Here is a 20,649-nt window from a genome sequence, read left to right on the forward strand (position 1 = left end):
GACGCTCTGCCACTAAGGGGAGTGATGGTACGTCTGATGGCACTGAAGGAATACTCCTGACCAGGTATCACCAGCACACATTACACTTCACACTCCGGCCACTAGGGGGAGCAAAAGGCTTTATTTATTGGGCCCCTCCTCACACTGGTAAAACTAGGGGTTGGATAGAAAGTTAGTCAGAAGCTGACTGGGTTGGATTCAGGCAATATCCTGTGGCAGGGGGTGTTGCAGGGAGAAGGCACAGGGGGTCCCTGTCAGGTGTGGGAACCTGGCAGGTGCCTAGCGAACAGAACAGAACGTTACGGAACCGCGCCTGCACTACCTTGCGGCGGTATCCTAGGAAAGAGACAAGAAAGGAAGGATATTGTGGAACAGTGTAAACGAGATCAAGCAAAAAGGAGAACCAGTAGGAGTCGTGCCGTGAGACCAAGGCAACATCCTACTGAGGCGCGTAGCCGGTGGCCGGAACACCGCGGGAGTAACTGACTTCAGGCCTTACTTCAAACTCCGCAGGACAGTTAATTATAGGTTGGCTGTCTACCTTAAATTTCCTAAGAAGACATAGGGGGCAACAGTGGGAGAGGGGCGTCTCTAGGGTCCCGGAAGACCTCCCGGCCTTCCCGTCATACGCGTGCGTCCTAGCCAAAACATACTGGGGGACGAGAAACTAGAAACATCTGGAACAAAAGAGAGAGAGAGCTGTAGAGAACGAACGAACGAGAACAGCAGTTCTGAGGACTATTCCGAATGCTCAGCAGGGTAGGACTACAACACACAGGTGCTAGTGGTGGGCAACGATTTCCATCTGCGAGGGAAACTCTGGAAGTGCCCATCAGGCCGGCCTGTCTCTGATAGCCCTGTTAAACGTGCTCTGGATTGACGATCCTGAAGTCTTCAGTAAAGAGGTAAAGAGACTGCAACCTTGTGTCCTCGTTATTGACTGCACCTCACAACATCACCATCCACCTTACTGGGAAGCCCTGGGGACATACTTCACCTGTGGGAAGTTATACCATCCAGCTGCCATTCCATCACCCCAGCGGACACCACAGCAGCGTCGGTCACCCTGACCGAACACCACAGGTGGCGTCACGAACCCCTGACAAACTGCACCACCTTCCTTGGACGCCCCTTAGCAGGGTCGCGGACCGGGTCTAGCCACCGTGACAGCCTCAGAACCGAAGCAGAGAGGCCCGGTACCGAGAACGCATCGCCCTGTGTCTGGGGGCGATCCAAATGCATTTTCCAAGCCACCCTTTTCTCAGTTCGAAATGTAATTAAAAAATGGCAGATAACAGGAACAGTGGAGGTCAAGGTCTGAAAAACAAAGCAAAATTTTAGTGAGAGCTGTTGCAGCCAATGGCACAGGGAACATTTCATTGGTAGAGGGAACATTGGATTCAATTAAATTTCAACAAAATCCTGTTGCAAATATAATACCATCTGTAAAAAAAGCTGAAGTTGAAAAGAGGATGTCTTCTACAAATGGATAATGATCCTGAACACACATCAAAATTGACTAAAGACTACCTCAAAAGGTGCAAGCTAGAGCCCTCACAGTCTCCTGATCTGAACATCATTGAAAATCTGTGACTAGACCTTAATATAGCAGTGCATGCAAGACGACCCAGGAATCTTACAGTACTGGAAGAATTTAAAAAAGGAAAAATGGATGAAAATCCCTCAAGCAAGAATTGAAATAGTCCTGGTTGGCTTCAAAAAGCGTTTACAAGCTGTGATACTTTCAAAAAGAGGTGCTACTAGGTACTAACCATACAGGGTGCCCAAGCTTTTGCATTAGCCCATTTTCCTTTTTGTAATTTTTAAAATGTAAAAATGGAAATATTTATATATTTGCCTAAAATGCTAAAGAAATGTGTCATCTTTAACTTTCAGCCATTTAGACATCATTTCATCTTCAACTTGCTTAGCTGTTCACAATAACAGAAATTTTGACCAGGGGTGTCCAAAATTTTATATGCCACTGTATAAGTATACCAAATGAATGGTTTTTTTTTATTATGTGGTGTAATTCGATAGTGGTGAGTGGATTGTTTAATGTTTTGTGTGATGATGTGGACCCACTGCGCCACTGTCCAGGCTTAACCTGGAGGAGCGTAACTAAGTGACTACATGGTATTCACTAGAGCCTCTGATGGTGAGGATAAGCGTGGGCAGTTAGTGTAATTAACCAGGGTAATTAATCAGGTGCCACTCCAGGGCAATACCAGTAGTGGACCTGCGGGTCAGAGGCACTAATATGAAGCACAGATGGCGAAGAAGGAAACCTGGTCAGATAATCCAAGGATGGGGCAGGCAGCACAGGTTCAAAATACAAAGCAAGGATTAAGAGCGGAGAGATCAGACTAAATGAATAAAGAAGAAAGGTCTGTAACCGTAGAGTCAAAAAATAATGCACCTTGACAGGCATCTAGTGACAAACTTCAGCTAGGGACTAAGTTTAGGCAAGGTGTAAAGGGATGAGCTAACTAATATATCCACTGTTGGCAAGGGATAGGCCAGAGAAGAAAAGCTTTGCAGAACAAAATGGTTATAAATTCCTTCAGAGTCTGGCCATGCCTATAGCTGAGTGGAGACTTTCCAGTAACAGGAGGATGTAGCATGGCTGGAAGTGTTGCATGAGGCAGCTCAGACAGATGGTCTGACACTGGGAGTAGCAAAGCAGTGAACACAGTGAGTAGGACAGCACTTACAAACCATACGAGTCGCTGTTAAATATTAATTATTCTGTACCGAGCACATGGTTTCTTGCTGACACTATCAAAAGCTATTTCTGTGTATGTAGCTCAGAGTATAAGTTAACTCCATATACAGGGAACACGTGATCTGTAGAAACCATATATAAACGTCTCTTAGGAGGGGGTGGGGGGCTTTTTGTCACGTGGGACGGTCACCTCCCTTCCTTCACCATCATTCTCCATGGACATGGGACAAGACACGAGGAACAACAGCTGTTAGCTACTCCATGCCATGATGACTTCAGACTTTCACACAGACAGATGACTTCTACCATTCAGGACCCTGGAAAGATGAGTAACAGGAGAAGCGCTGATATCTACACATGGACACTCTGTTTGTAATTGTTTCATCTACCTTTTATGTTTTTGTTGCGATGGTGGATAACTCAATAAACCACTATACTTTCGTCAGAATATCATGACATTTTTCTTTTAAGAATAACGCACCTGGTTAAGTCTTGATTAGATATTTTTGCGCAATAACGATTTTTAACATTTGGCCTAGCCAGCCAGTTTTGATTTTTTGTGCTATTTTTGCGTGAATTTCCTTCTTCTTGCACACGGGGGAAGACAGAAGAGTTCCGCTAGATTGTGCAAGTATTCAGGAATTCCACTTCAAAATTTCAAGTCACAAAGATCTCACAAGAACCTACGAATGACGGAGACTAACAGGTGTTGTACGGATTGACAGCAAGCACTGGTAGTGCTGAAGATAGATGTGCTAAAAATAGCCGTGCTGAAGTCCGGAGCCCAGCGTTGTAAAAGCAAAGGGATTACAAGCTGAGATTTCAAGGTAAGACAAATGGATTTGATAAATTCATATGCTAAATCAAGTCAGATAGAATTTGTAAGTTTGTACGGATCTAGCTTAGAAATATTTTGGTCTAATTTATTTGCAGAATGCAGAATAGCGAATTCGAATTTGAATTTAGATTCTAAGCTAATGTCTAAGAAAAAAGAAAAAGAGCAACTTAAAAATATCTTACATATGGTTTATGTATTTAACGAGTTTGTGACAGAGAAGTCCAAAAAAGACAGTGTAGAAAGAATTTCTAAGGAAACGAATGATGTTCCCAAGATTGACTGTAATGAGAAGAGTGAGAAAGATGTGACGCACGTATCTGTGATGACGATGACCACCCAAAGTGACATTGACTTTGTGACACAAGATGAAAAACAAGATGGAGGAAGTGAAGGAGACATGACAATTGACAAAGATGATCTACGAGGGACAGATGTACAAGGGCCACTAAAAATAGACGACTCAGAGGCCCAACTCCAACTTAAATCTAGGAAAATCCTGCTAAAATTATGCAAAATCATTCCTGCATATGATGACAAAATCCATGTGTGCAGAAATTCAGAGATATTTGAAAGTTTTGCTGATAAGTTTGATTTGACTAATCAGGAGAAAAATAATTTGTTTAAAATTTGGCTGCCAGTAACTTTTATGAGAAGATATTCATTAGAAATGCAGAATGAGGAGTATGAAAAGATGACTGATGTAGAAAGATTAAGAATTTTGATTTTCTGTGGATTAAAAGAAAATTATCCAGATCTTGATATTCTTCTAAAATTGAAGATTGGCCAGAAAGAATGTACTTTTACATTCATGTCCATTTTTGAAAGGACTTATAAATTGGTCTGTACGAATTTGAATCAACAATCCATGATAAATTGTTTTGTAAATAAGTTTAAATTCTTAAATCCTGTATCTCGTATAATTGCTACACAGAAAAATTCTTTATACGAATGCGCCCAATCCCTTGATTTTTCTAGAAAACACGAGAATCTTGAAAGGAAAACACATTTTACTAAGTTTTTGAAACCAGTCAGAATTCAATCTTATCAAAAGCCAAAATCAAAATCTTCAAATCTGATCCAAAATCAAATCTATGAAGTACGAAGAAAATTACATATTTGTTACAAACCGTATGAAAAGATTCAGGAGTCTATTAAAGAAATTTCTCTGAAAGATTTAAAATCTGAAGGCTCAGATCTGTCTCTAAAGATGGCGGAGACTGACAGACGGAAGCAGGTGAGTATCCCAGGGGGAGCTCAGCTGAACACTCCATTATCACAGCAGCTCTTCAAAGAGTCCATAGGGTTAAAACTGACCTTACTAAATTTAGCATTTCAGCAGATTATCGACAAACAGCCAAATTTTGGGATAGGAATTGGCTAAAAATAAAATATATTATATGAAGAGTTATACAATGTATTATTTATTAATGTAATTATTCTATTTCAATATAATTCTGCAGTTACATATATTAATATAATATACAGTAAATACTGTAGCATATTTGTATAAGTAGAGATTATATTAACTGCATTTTTATATATATAGCGAAATAATTAAAATTTACTCCAGTAAAAAATATTTAGAATTACAATTAAATACATTTATTAAATATATACATATGTATAAGATATTTAAATTATTTTGTTTTTAAATAAATATGAAATTAACCTTTATCTTTTATTTTCCTTAGAATTTTACTTTCAAAGCGAGGATTGAACAAAAAATACCTGTTTCATGAATTTATGTCTTATTCACACAGGAAGTTATATTAACTGCATGATTTTTATATATTTAACACTTAAAAATAAATAATATATCTAACAACCTAAAAATGTGTGTACTACATGTAAATTTTCTTTCTGTAATAATCTAAAACGTGTTTTTTTTTCCTCCCACTGCATGGTGTGACATATGTGAGTTAAGGAATATCATATAGCCTTGTTTTTTTTAGTTTTAGGAATTTTCCTCAGCCTATACATTCAAATGGTTTCAGTAACAGGCTTGTACCGAAATAGCGTTAGAACATTCAACTCAAGTTTCTTGTAAATGAGTCCAGTCCTTTCTATAGTTTAAAACATACTGATACTGTTAAATAATATTTGGGGAATATTCAAAGGAATATTAGAATACTAAATTTAATAGATTACAATGCGCATTGATTGATAATTAGGATACAATATTTTGGGTTAATATACATGTTTTTTATTCTTTGTATGTGAAATGTATTGTGAACGTCTATGTGTGTCACATGTGACAGATGACAGAAGTGTATGGGCAGCTGCTAAGGGTGAATTTGACATGAGATGTGATGTAAGAGTGACCAGAGCGTGGTATGTGGAATGTGTACGCACAGTTTGACAGAGGCCTCATGATTCATGGTATGTCGAAGAAGAAAAAAAACAACAACTTTGTGTTTAATTTAATAATAGCATTCAGTTAAATTATTAGAATATTAAGATATATTTAAATATTATTATTCAACATGTATGCAACATATATTTCTTTAGTTATTATTATTATTTAATAAGTACAATAACACATCAATATGGTTTATCAAGGAAACCTACATTTAGAACATTTTTTCCTAATGATAATTTTTTCATATTTCAGTGTTTTTTTATATTTACATAGATGAGTATACATCTTCAAACAAATATATGGCACAAGTTGATATGACAGTTATAAAAATAATTATTTTTCACTTGGGTTTTTACGAATTAATTTTTTCACAAAATAATATTTTTTGATATTAAGGGGGAAATGTGTTTTTGATCCTGATCACATCATCACATTTCATCAATACCTCTTCTTCACACATTTTAATAAAGAAGAAATATTAATAAGGTATTATTGGGTACAATAACAATAAATATTATAAATATCATTTTTTTCTCTAATGAAGGGTATTATATGCAAAGCTGCATAATTTCAATATTTTGGTGATCCAAGGTTATGACAACATCTACATGAGGAAAATATTAAGGGAATGTGTTACTAAGACATAACCTCAGCATTTGTCATCAACATATAAAGGCCTTATTCTTATTTTTATTTTTTATTCTCATTTTTATTTTTCTATTTTTCATTTTTATTTTTTTATCTCAAGAAAAAATCTATATTTCATAAAGTAATGTCTAATACAAGCATATTGCTTTATCAAATATAGTGATCATATGGTTTCATTATATAAGAAATGTTTCAATTCCTGAGTTAAATACAACAATTATTTCACTCATTCATTCATTTATTCATATATATACTTATTTTGGTTCATGGCTATACATGCTTACATATTATTGGTCTATTGAACATAATTTAATAAAGTTTTAATACTAAATATCAGCACTTGTTACATAAAAGACACACTGACATCTATGGGTTCAAAAAGAAATTACACCTATGACATAAAAATGTCCAATCACATGAAGAATATGGTTAATAATATACTATCATTTATTATTATTATTATATTTTTCCAAATATAAACTCCATTTTAATATCATTTAATAATTATATGGATATTATTGATTGCTATGGTACGCTGTGATATTATAAGTTAGGAAAATTATCAGATTTGGTATAGAATAGGGAATGAAAACTTCAATCAAGATACTAAAGACATTAATAAAGACTTTACATTTTTCTAAATTCAATTGATTCTTAAAAGTTGCAAGAAGAAAAGCTGTTATCCAGAAGTTCCACAAGGTAACAATGCTCTGATTTCTGAGTAATAATAGACTGTGTCAAATACAATTCATGTCACCACTCACAACAACTACAGCATCCATCACTGACTATGAGTACAGTATCAAAGATGAACTGTGTTATTATGTTCCAGTGGTTTCCTATCACCTATAAGACTTCCATGAAAGCTGGTGAACACTCAGGTAATTGTCAGGACGCTACAACCCTGACATGTGTCCTGTGCACTAAGGACTGGTTATGGTGCTATGTTTGGCAAGGAAGAGTCAATGTAACCTTTGCTGTGCCGACCAAAGACGTCACACCTGTCCCAAGACCAGCGTGGATGATATGAGGATTCCAGATGATTTCCAAGGCGAGCCAATGTAAGTCCAGGTCTCTAAAGGTGACACTGCACAGATATTAAAGCGACATTTCATCTATGAACTTTGTTTTCTTATCAACATTTGAATTTATGGACTTTGATTGACACATGACACACGGTCTCTACATATCTACATGCTATCATCTATTTCAAAAGACTTATAATAAAGATTGTTTTAAAAGAAGAAGACATCAATATGAAGACCAGATGACATCAGACCTGAGATGCTTCAAGTAGATATAGGGAAGTATATATATATATTTTATATGAATATTAGTCACGGCTTACCATAACATGAATTACCATAACATGAATTACCATAACATGAATTTACATATCATTATATTATTGAGAACATATAACGATATTATTATTATTGATATTATTTATTACATCATTTTGCCAAAGAAGAAAGAAGATTCTATTATTATTTTAATTTGAGGGTTCCAATCAATGTCTGTCACCCTCAAAAGGGGGAATTGTTAAGTATTAATTATTCTGTACCGAGCACATGGTTTCTTGCTGACACTATCAAAAGCTATTTCTGTGTATGTAGCTCAGAGTATAAGTTAACTCCATATACAGGGAACACGTGATCTGTAGAAACCATATATAAACGTCTCTTAGGAGGGGGTGGGGGGCTTTTTGTCACGTGGGACGGTCACCTCCCTTCCTTCACCATCATTCTCCATGGACATGGGACAAGACACGAGGAACAACAGCTGTTAGCTACTCCATGCCATGATGACTTCAGACTTTCACACAGACAGATGACTTCTACCATTCAGGACCCTGGAAAGATGAGTAACAGGAGAAGCGCTGATATCTACACATGGACACTCTGTTTGTAATTGTTTCATCTACCTTTTATGTTTTTGTTGCGATGGTGGATAACTCAATAAACCACTATACTTTCGTCAGAATATCATGACATTTTTCTTTTAAGAATAACGCACCTGGTTAAGTCTTGATTAGATATTTTTGCGCAATAACGATTTTTAACAGTCGCCGGCATGATACTTTATTGGTGGTGGTGGTTATATCTGATCTTATGGCTGGGCTATTATCAAAGGCCGGTTTTAAAGTTTGGTATAAAAAAAGGTTTTGGTTTAAATTGGATTTTACGAATTAGAATAAAGACGGCAGTTGAAAATCTTTCCTTCATTTAATTTTGTTTCCATTTTTAGGTATCATTATGTTAGGCTTTTAGGTATTGTTATGTGTGTTTTATAAACCAACATCACATCTTGTATTAATGTAATAATACGACTGTATGACACATATGTCAAACTCTGGCCCACGAGACACTTATGGCTCACAGGGTGAGTCTACTTGGCTTGTGATGCTAGGTGGACCCCATGCCTGGCATAACACTTTCAACTGTATTGGCATCCTGGATGCTGATACATTTGAAGCTCCCTCCGAGATCATTATCCTTCTGCATCTGACGTCTCAGCACAGCTGGCGTGATGATGTCATTACAACTCGCCCACAGTGCTGAGAAGTGAACAGCTTCAGAACGCTTGCTGTCAAAACAGGGGTAGCAGGGGAACAGGGAGATGTGAGTATTTATTTATTTTTTTAATGTGGGGCTATTATACTATTTGGAATAATGTCTTCTGTCACATATAGAGGACCACACCTAACGGAACCCCTCATCAATCAGGGATTTATTTATTTATCCCTCAATTACTCTCCTCTCATCTCATTCAGAGGTTCTCATAGACATACATACAAGGATTCGCGTAGCCTGCTTATTTTGCACTTTGGAATTAACACAACTTTTATATAAAAACTGCAGCAGTTTCCACTGACACTCTGAAAGTACTTAAGGTCAAACAAGAAAAACCACGGCCCTATACAAAATACAGCTTCATATGATGTACTGCCAATCCAAAATGACCAAATTAACAACACTGCACAGAGTCTATACCAGCTCTGTACTTCACACTTACACAAATACACAACCAATTAGTATATTGACAAATATTACAGATGACAATTATTATCTTATTACTCTATTATTCAACTCTCATACGGACATGAACAGACAAAACACAAAACTCACTGGTGATGTAGGTTCTTTGAACCGTGTTCGCAGCCTTTACCCAGAGATATGGAGAGATCCAAAAGAGATTGCAAATGCAAAACAAAGTGTAAGAATAAAATTTCTCACCTTGCTGCAGCTGTGTTTTGCATGTCCAATCTCCCAGGAACATCCAACATACAGATTCCGAATAGGCTAGTTACCACGGCCCCCGTTCGGGCGCCAAAACTGTTGTAGCTGTTTGCGTTCTGAGTCTGACCCAATGTCAGATATGCCAGATCACCAGTGAGGCCAAATCAGGAGGTTACGCCCGTCATTTACAAGCGCGCTTGGAGACAAAGGACACCGCACACGTTCTGTGAGCAAAGTCACTTTTATCTGATGTAATGCAGCAAGAGGCAGTATTTTATACCATTTACAACAAATGTAACTCTCAATGCAATTCATGTAGCCCTCACACGTTACCCCGAGTCATACTGACCTTTATTTCTCACGTACCCAGAACATGCTGTTTGCTGACTATTGAAAACATATAAGATAAGAAGTAAAAAATCCTTGAAGGGGAGACTAACAGACTACAGTGTCATAAGAATACATTCTAGCAATTAAAGGCAAAAGACAATTAAAGGCAAAACATTAACCCTTCTATATCACTATGTAGGTCCATTATACTGTATAGAGCACTATGTGGGTCTATTTTACTGTGTGGAGAACTATATGGGGGCCATTATACTGTATGGAGCACTATATGGGGCCCACTATACTGAATGGAGTACTATGTGGGGCCCATTACACTGTGTGGAGCACTATGTGGGATTCAATATACTTTGTTGAGCACTAGGTGGGGCCTATTATACCGTATGGAGAACTACATGGGGCCCATTATACTGTATGAATTACTATGTGGGGCCCATTATACTGTATGGAGCACTCTCTGGGGCCATTATACTGTATGGAGCACTCTATCGGTCCATGATACTGTATTGAGCACTATGTGGAGTCAATAAACTTTATGGAGGACTATGTGAGGTCCATTGTAATGTGTGGATGGCTGGGTGGGGATTACAGTTGGGGAATCATACTGCGATGGTATCATACTTTAATATTTGTATTATTTGTATTATTTTTATCCTTTGCTATTACATATTTAAATTAAGCTATTGAGCCATATGCTTTTTACTGCTCTTACATAACATATTATATTATTCCAATATTTTATTCTAAGATCTATTAATTAAAATATACTTTGTTCGTGGACCAAACCCCTTTAAGTTTGTTTCCATATGAAAAGATTCATTGTGATATCTGATAAGGAAAAACTTCCTCAATTGTAAACATTTTTTAATAAATGTTAAGGTTGGCCCATGACTATGTCCAAGTTTAGACACTTTTTAAGCCTTTGTCTAAGAAGGCTAAGAAGCATTGTCAAATATGTCAGATTTCTTAACAGCATACACCATGTTTAAAAAAATATTCCCTAACACATTTGTAAAAATAATAGTAAAGTGAAGAACCCCTTTAACCTGTCCTACAGGGTCCAATGGGAAATTTCCCTTCTGTGGCATTGTCATGATATGTGTCTTTTTATATCAGTAAATCAATTCTTAAACTAAGAAAGTTGTTTCCAGGTATTCCAAAGCTGATCACGGCAGACATGGTTAAAGATGGAGCTGCTGTAATAGATGTTGGCATCAACTACGTAGAAGATCCAATTACTGGAAAAACAATATTAGTTGGAGATGTGGATTTTGAAGGTAATCGATTTTTTATTGTTAAATGTTCATATCTATGATAATATAGCCATAACAGTAAAATTAGCTGCTTAACCCTTTCCTGCAACTGCAATTTTTTTGTTTTTGCACTTTAGTTTTTTCTTGCTCTTCTTCCAAAAGCTATATCATTAACAACACAGCAAACCCCACTCACGTATCTAACCACATAAGTGATGCTGTCAGCAAATGACAAGTAATTGACAGTGGCATGTAGGGAGTGAAATCCAAAGGATTTATTATTCCAACCGTCCGTTGCCCACTATATGGCACATTCACCATCTTGAACCAGCTCCAAACACCTTCACCCAAGTTTACATATAGGCGATCAGTCTGTGGCACTGCTGAGGGGTTATGGAAGCCCAGGTTGCTTTGATAGCAGCCTTCATCTCGTCTGCATTGTTAGGTCTGGTGTCTCTCATCTTCCTCTTGACAATACCCCATAGATTCTCTATGGGGATAAGTTCAGGCGAGTTAGCTGGCCAATCAAGTACAGTGATACTGTTGTTTGTAATCCAGGTATTGGTACTTTTGGCAGTGTGGACAGGTACCAAGTCCTGCTGGAGAATTAAATTTCCATCTCCAAAAGCTTGTCGGCAGGGGGAAGCATGAAGTGCTCTAAAATTTCTTGGTAGATGGCTGCGCTGACTTTGGTCTTGATAAAACACAGTGGACCTACACCAGCAGATGACATGGCTTCCCAAATCATCACTGATTGTGGAAACTCTAAATAAATAAACCACTATTCAATAATTCTATATTAACTTGCCAATGCCCTGCCAATTCTCAGCTCTAGGACTATGTAATCCTAGTAAGTGCAATATATAAAGTTAATAATTTAAAAGGAAGTGATTCATCAAGGGGTATGTGCCAGACATCTTGTGTCAAACATCTTGAATTTTTTTTTTTTAAACTTTTGTTATTTTTACTCCAGTCCTTCCCAGCTTAACCAAAGTGGGAGCAGCTGTTCGTATGTGGTGATGAGTCGCCACAAATGTATCAAAAGCAACACCAAATTAGTCTGACTGGTGTAGCACTTCTGGCAGAGGTGCATGAAAGTTGCAAGATAAGCCTAATTTGTTAAGTGTCATGTACCTCTTAATGAAGTAGGCGCATCTTACTCCAGCACAGCCTTCTTTAAGACTAGTGTGCAAAATGGCAGTCTTAATGAATTGGGCCAATAATATTTTTACTTTATTGTGCATATTTAGTTTAAATAATTGTACCCAATTAAATTAGAACTCAGACAAATGAGGCAGGACCATTTTGTCTCTTCCCTTGGAATATTGGTGCCTTGGATCTTCTAATACCCTTCCCTGGTTGTGATTGACAGTCTACATGATGTGCAGTCAACATTCTGCCCCACCATGGAGGTCTGATTAGGTGGGATTAGAAGATCTGAGGCAGGACTAGTCCAGGGGAAGAGATATCCCGCCAGAGCAGTCATTTGCAAATTATAATGCTGCACTGACACTTCATTCTTCAAACATTACACTGTTAGTAAACACAGAAAACACATTAAAGGGAATCTGTCAGCCTTTTTTTCTTATGTAATCTGAAGATAGCAGGAGGACATAGGAGCTGAAACAAAGATTACAGCAATTTGTCATTAATTAGTCTGTGTGCTGTTGTTTCCCTACAATGAATGCTTTATCACCAGGAGATTATCACTGCCTGGACTACAGTGCACTAGATCCCTGGTCTGACCACGCCCCCTCCTCATCTTCCTGTCAATAGACAATGAACAGAGAGAGCCTGGTGGGGGCAGGATTAGACTTCTAAGCTCTGCTGCATTGTTACATCTGAAAACTCATGGACATGTGTAGGTGAGATGCATTCAGCTACTCTCAATAGAAAAGAATAGATAGAAGTCTGATGAATCTAGTCGGCATGTCAAAGCCAATATGCCAATCACATACAGTACAGAGCAAAAGTTTGGACACACCTTCTCATTTAAAGATTTTTCTGTATTTTCATGACTATAAGAATTGTAAATTCACACTGAAGGCATCAAAACTATCAATTAACACATGTGGAATTATATACTTAACAAAAAAGTGTGAAACAACTGAAATATGTCTTACTAGATGGCAGCCCGATTCTAAAGAATCGGGAGTCTAGAATCCATATATACTTTATTTATTCAAATGTAAGAATAATACAATTAATAAATAATAGTAAGAAAGAACAAAAATAATAGGCAGTATATGGAGAAAACACCAAACAAAAGTTCAAAATTGGTGTGAAAATGTCACTGAACCACTTCACAACTAAATATATATAGTTTTGGTAAATGGTATTATCATTTTTTTGATGAAATTCGGCAGGAGCTTGAAGAGCAACGTCACTGGGCCCGCCTCCACGCAGTAGAAACTTGCTGTGAGGTAAAAATTCAAAAATCACACCAAAATGGTGGGCGGAGTGTGTCACAGTACGGCACGTTTCTGATTGGTCGCTCGCAGCAGGCGGCAACCAATCAGACACTGGACACTGTTGACGTCACTTATCTCCGGACATTAGCTCCGGACATTAGCTCCGGACATTAGCTCCGGACATTAGCTCCGGACAAAGCCACGGAAGTTGGCACAAATTGCAGGAAGTAGTATTCTAGGCAATTATATATTAGATATTCTAGGTTCTTCAAAGTAGCCACCTTTTGCTTTGATGACTGCTTTGCACACTCTTGGCATTCTCTTGATGCACACCACAACTGATGGTCCCAACCCCATTTATAAGGCAAGAAATCCCACTTATTAAACCTGACAGGGCACACCTGTGAAGTGAAAACCATTCCCGGTGACTACCTCTTGAAGCTGATCAAGAGAATGCCAAGAGTGTGCAAAGCAGTCATCAAAGCAAAAGGTGGCTGCTTTGAAGAACCTAGAACATAAGACATAATTTCAGCTGTTTCACACTTTTTTGTTAAGTATATAATTCCACATGTGTTAATTAATAGTTTTGATGCCTTCAGTGTGAATGTACAATCTTCATAGTCATGAAAATACTGAAAAATCTTTAAATGAGAAGGTGTGTCCAAACTTTTGCTCTTTACTGTACATGCAGTCTCGTAACCATCTGCTTGCACTGGGAATACTGGAGAATTGTAAAATTGGGTGCACCCCAAATTCTCACCCTTTGGTGGTCTACAGTAACATAGAGTGACTTCAGACTTTTGTCCTAAACCTGGACAACCCCTTCAAACCACTTTTTGCAATAAACAAACTTTGTTTAGAAATTGGCCCTGCTGGAATATATACCTTTCTGTTTATAACTATTTTTTTATAGCATTATTCACACAACGTTTATTATATCTTCAAAGTCAGTCCTTTACAAATACATTAAAGAATTTATGATGTGGCTGTAATTTTTTTAACTAAGTTTAATTACTCGTATATCAATAAATTGATTTGTGTTTTTCTAGATTCACAAAAATATGCAGTAGATTAGTGTGCAGATCTTGTACCTAAAATGAAAAATAAGTGATATTCATTGCATATTTTTTTTCTGTCTTTTATAGAAGTCAAAGAAAAAGCAGGCTATATTACACCAGTTCCAGGAGGTGTGGGACCCATGACGGTTGCAATGCTTCTGAAGAACACGCTAATGGCGGCCAAGAAACTTATTTATTAACTAGAAATCCCACATTTGGGCTTAACATGTGCAACTGAAACATATACATGTACAAGAAGCCATTTACTCCATCAATCATACAAATTAGGATTCCAAATAAGTAACTATATCCACGTTTGGGCCATCATATGGAATGTTCGATAGGAAATCATTATGTCCTTATCATCCAATAGTATTATCCATGATTGGGCTTGACGACAATGCACTAGTATGTCTACGTGGCTACATTCTTAGGCTACTTTCACACATCAGGTTTTTGGTTTCAGGCACAATCCGGCAAATTTGCTTAAAAACGGATCCGGTGTAAATAGTGAAAAAACGGATGCAAACTGATGCACCGGATCCGTTTTTTAGCTGGATCTGGTTCTATGTACTGCGGAGAGAGAGACAGAGAGAGAGAGAGGAGAGAGAGGAGAGAGGAGAGAGAGAGAGAGAGAGGAGAGAGAGGAGAGAGGAGAGAGAGAGAGAGGAGAGAGGAGAGAGAGAGGAGAGAGGGAGAGAGAGGAGAGAGGGAGAGAGAGGAGAGAGGGAGAGAGAGAGAGATTTTTCCATGCCAGAATCAAAAACAAAGCTTCTGGGCATGCTCCGTGTGGAAAAAAGGGATTCGGTCACCGGAAATGTTCCTTCACACATCAGTTCTGTGCGTTTATTGCCGGAAACGTCCCGTCAGGCTTTTTCGCCGGACACAAAAACGTTGCAGGAGACCGATTTTTGTATCCGGCAAAAAAGCCTGAAGGGACGGATCCGGCACAAAACGGATGAAACGCATGTCCTTCAGGCACAATCCGGCAGTAATACAACTCTATGGGGAAAAAACGGATCAGGCATCAGAAATAAACTGATCCAGATTGTGCCTGAAACTGCCGGATTGTGCCTGAAACCAAAAACCTGATGTGTGAAAGCTGCCTTAGTCATTTGATACGACATTAATTCTCCTTTTGAAAGGACTGCCCTGCCCTGAAAAGGGAAATCTACATGCACAAATTACAAATTGTTTGGGTTGGATTACTTGTTACAAAGACAAGCTCAGCCTAAGTGCACTATCCTAGTTACTAGAGTATTTTTCTTTTAATGATTACATGTTGGGATTTCAAGACAATTTTAAAAAGCAACCATATAGTTCTAAAAAATCATTTATAAATCTCTTGGAAATTGCTTGTAAAGGGAAAGTCATTATGGAAGGTCTACATGTCTCTTAGTGTAAGGCATTCAGTGTACGTCTGCTATTCTCAGCAGTTCATGGTTTCATAATTGCACCAGTCTATAATGATAACACCATTTAGGACCATCTAGGACTATAAAGCTTTATAGCAGAATGCACTAGTTAATATTCTTCTAGACTGTCTCAGTCTTTAACCCAAGTTTCAGTCTAAATGGCCTTGTGGGAACTGACAGCCACTCTTATCACATATATACTGTACATAATGTGTCCGCACTCTGCAAATAATGAATATGTGAATTCCATTATAGCTACACACAAGCTCGGACTGGCCCACAGAGGGGCAGATAAATCTCCTGGTGGCCCCTATGTGTAGGAGTGAGCCACTAACCCCCAACATGAGCAGTAGTTAGCGCCATACAGTTAGGGCCAGAAATATTTGGACAGTGACACAAGTTTTGTTATTTTAGCTGTTTACAAAAACATGTTCAGAAACACAATTATATATATAATATGGGCTGCAAGTGCACACTCCCAGCTGCAATATGATAGTTTCCACATCCAAATCGGAGAAAGGGTTTAGGAATCATAGCTCTGTAATGCATAGCGTCCTCTTTTTCAAGGGACCAAAAGTAATTGGACAATGGACTCTAAGGGCTGCAATTAACTCTGAAGGCGTCTCCCTCGTTAACCTGTAATCAATGAAGTAGTTAAAAGGTCAGGGGTGGATTCCAGGTGTGTGGTTTTGCATTTGGAAGCTGTTGCTGTGAGCAGACAACATGCGGTCAAAGGAACTCTCAATTGAGGTGAAGCAGAACATCCTGAGGCTGAAAAAAAAGAAAAAATCCATCAGAGAGATAGCAGACATGCTTGGAGTAGCAAAATCAACAGTTGGGTACATTCTGAGAAAAAAGGAATTGACTGGTGAGCTTGGGAACTCAAAAAGGCCTGGGCGTCCACGGATGACAACAGAGGTGGATGATCGCCGCATACTTAATTTGGTGAAGAAGAACCCGTTCACAACATCAACTGAAGTCCAGAACACTCTCAGAGAAGTAGGTGTATCTGTCTCTAAGTCAACAGTAAAGAGAAGACTCCATGACAGTAAATACAAAGGGTTCACATCTAGATGCAAACCATTCATCAATTCCAAAAATAGACATAATTAAATAAATAAGGCAGCACACTGCAGCGCTAGAACATACAAACTTGAAATACGAAATTTGAACTGCATTACTGCACTAGAAATATGAAAAATGAGAGCGTTTAGCGCATAAAAATGGCCAATTTTATGTGTACCTGGTAGCCACTTTACGGCATCTCTCTTATACCAGGTCCTACGCTTGCCTTACCTCGCTGAGAATAAACGTCTCCATCTGAATGGGTACATGTGAAACATCTTCCTAGACTAAAATTCTCTCTCTCTATGGAGGGGTATTGGACCTGCTGTAATTAAAACACCTGTGGCTAGAAGGCGGAGTGCACGATCAGAAGGCTAGAGAATACATTTCAAAAACCTGACCTGCACATCCAAACATAGACTAAGTGTGAACAGGTGCTGAACCTAGAGTCGCCAACTCGTATATAGTTAAATAAATAAATAAATCACTAAAATTGACAAATCTCCGGGCCCGGATGGGATACACCCTCGAGTACTGCAGGAATTAAGTACAGTCATTGATAGACCATTATTTTTAATCTTTGAAGACTCCATAATAACAGGGTCTGTGCCACAGGACTGGCGTATAGCAAATGTGGTGCCAATATTCAAAAAGGGGACAAAAACTGAACTCGGAAATTATAGGCCAGTAAGCTTAACCTCTACTGTGGGTAAAATACTGGAGGGCATTCTAAGGGATGCTATACTGGAGTATCTGAAGAGGAATAACCTCATGACCCAGTATCAGCACGGGTTTACTAGGGACCGTTCATGTCAGACTAATTTGATCAGTTTCTATGAAGAGGTAAGTTCCAGATTGGACCAAGGGAACCCAGTGGATGTAGTGTATATGGACTTTTCAAAAGCTTTTGATACGGTGCCACACAAAAGGTTGATACATAAAATGAGAATAATGGGGATAGGGGAAAATATGTGCAAGTGGGTTGAGAGCTGGCTCAGGGATAGGAAACAAAGGGTGGTTATTAATGGAGCACACTCGGACTGGGTAGCGGTTAGCAGTGGGGTACCACAGGGGTCAGTATTGGGCCCTCTTCTTTTTAACATATTTATTAATGACCTTGTAGGGGGCATTCAGAGTAGAATTTCAATATTTGCAGATGACACTAAACTCTGCAGGGTAATCAATACAGAGGAGGACAATTTTATATTACAGGATGATTTATGTAAACTAGAAGCTTGGGCTGATAAATGGCAAATGAGCTTTAATGGGGATAAATGTAAGGTCATGCACTTGGGTAGAAGTAATAAGTTGTATAATTATGTGCTTAATTCTAAAACTCTGGGCAAAACCGTCAATGAAAAAGACCTGGGTGTATGGGTGGATGACAAACTTAAATTCAGTGGCCAGTGTCAGGCAGCTGCTACAAAGGCAAATAAAATAATGGGATGCATTAAAAGAGGCATAGATGCTCATGAGGAGAACATAATTTTACCTCTATACAAGTCACTAGTTCGACCACACTTAGAATACTGTGCACAGTTCTGGTCTCCGGTGTTTAAGAAAGACATAGCTGAACTGGAGCGGGTGCAGAGAAGAGCGACCAAGGTTATTAGAGGACTGGGGGGTCTGCAATACCAAGATAGGTTATTACACTTGGGGCTATTTAGTTTGGAAAAACGAAGACTAAGGGGTGATCTTATTTTAATGTATAAATATATGAGGGGACAGTACAAAGACCTTTCTGATGATCTTTTTAATCATAGACCTGAAACAGGGACAAGGGGGCATCCTCTGCGGTTGGAGGAAAAAAAGTTTAAGCATAATAACAGACGCGGATTCTTTACTGTAAGAGCAGTGAGACTATGGAACTCTCTGCCGTATGATGTTGTAATGAGGGATTCATTACTTAAATTTAAGAGGGGACTGGATACCTTTCTGGAAAAGTATAATGTTACAGGGTATATACACTAGATTCCTTGATAGGGCGTTGATCCAGGGAACTAGTCTGATTGCCGTATGTGGAGTCGGGAAGGAATTTTTTTCCCCAATGTGGAGCTTACTCTTTGCACATGGGGTTTTTTTGACTTCCTCTGGATCAACATGTTAGGTTAGGCTATGGGTTGAACTAGATGGACATATAGTCTTCCTTCAACCTTAATAACTATGTAACTATGTAAATAAGGCAGCACACTGCAGCGCTAGAACATACAAACTTGAAATACGAAATTTGAACTGCATTACTGCACTAGAAATATGAAAAATGAGAGTGTTTAGCGCATAAAAATGGCCAATTTTATGTGTACCTGGTAGCCACTTTACGGCATCTCTCTTATACCAGGTCCTACGCTTGCCTTACCTCGCTGAGAATAAACGTCTCCATCTGAATGGGTACATGTGAAACATCTTCCCAGACTAAAATTCTCTCTCTCTATGGAGGGGTATTGGACCTGCTGTAATTAAAACGCCTGTGGCTAGAAGGCGGAGTGCACGATCAGAAGGCTAGAGAATACATTTCAAAAACCTGACCTGCAAATCCAAACATAGACTATGTGTTAACAGGTGCTGAACCTAGAGTCGCCAACTCGTATATAGTTAAATAAATAAGGCAGCACACTGCAGCGCTAGAACATACAAACTTGAAATATGAAATTTGAACTGCATTACTGCACTAGAAATATGAAAAATGAGAGCGTTTAGCGCATAAAAATGGCCAATTTTATGTGTACCTGGTAGCCACTTTACGGCATCTCTCTTATACCAGGTCCTACGCTTGCCTTACCTCGCTGAGAAGATGTTTCACATGTACCCATTCAGATGGAGACGTTTATTCTCAGCGAGGTAAGGCAAGCGTAGGACCTGGTATAAGAGAGATGCCATAAAGTGGCTACCAGGTACACATAAAATTGGCCATTTTTATGCGCTAAACGCTCTCATTTTTCATATTTCTAGTGCAGTAATGCAGTTCAAATTTCGTATTTCAAGTTTGTATGTTCTAGCGCTGCAGTGTGCTGCCTTATTTATTTAACTATATACGAGTTGGCGACTCTAGGTTCAGCACCTGTTCACACTTCGTCTATGTTTGGATGTGCAGGTCAGGTTTTTGAAATGTATTCTCTAGCCTTCTGATCGTGCACTCCGCCTTCTAGCCACAGGTGTTTTAATTACAGCAGGTCCAATACCCCTCCATAGAGAGAGAGAATTTTAGTCTAAGAAGATGTTTCACATGTACCCATTCAGATGGAGACGTTTATTCTCAGCGAGGTAAGGCAAGCGTAGGACCTGGTATAAGAGAG

At 38.5% G+C, this 20,649-nt stretch overlaps 1 protein-coding gene across 1 annotated transcript in view; it reads left to right on the top strand.

Moving 5' to 3' along the window:
• MTHFD2L (methylenetetrahydrofolate dehydrogenase (NADP+ dependent) 2 like) overlaps positions 1-15,076 on the top strand; it is a 149,619-nt gene extending 134,543 nt beyond the window's left edge. The window contains exons 10-11 of the mRNA XM_069740648.1: positions 11,306-11,431; positions 14,964-15,076. Coding sequence (XP_069596749.1) covers positions 11,306-11,431; positions 14,964-15,076 — 239 coding nt within the window. The remainder of the gene's footprint in view (positions 1-11,305; positions 11,432-14,963) is intronic.
• Positions 15,077-20,649: the final 5,573 nt, after the last annotated feature.

This window comes from Ranitomeya imitator, chromosome 1, assembly GCF_032444005.1.
Source record: "Ranitomeya imitator isolate aRanImi1 chromosome 1, aRanImi1.pri, whole genome shotgun sequence".
In the NCBI taxonomy this organism is placed as follows: Eukaryota; Metazoa; Chordata; class Amphibia; order Anura; family Dendrobatidae; genus Ranitomeya; species Ranitomeya imitator.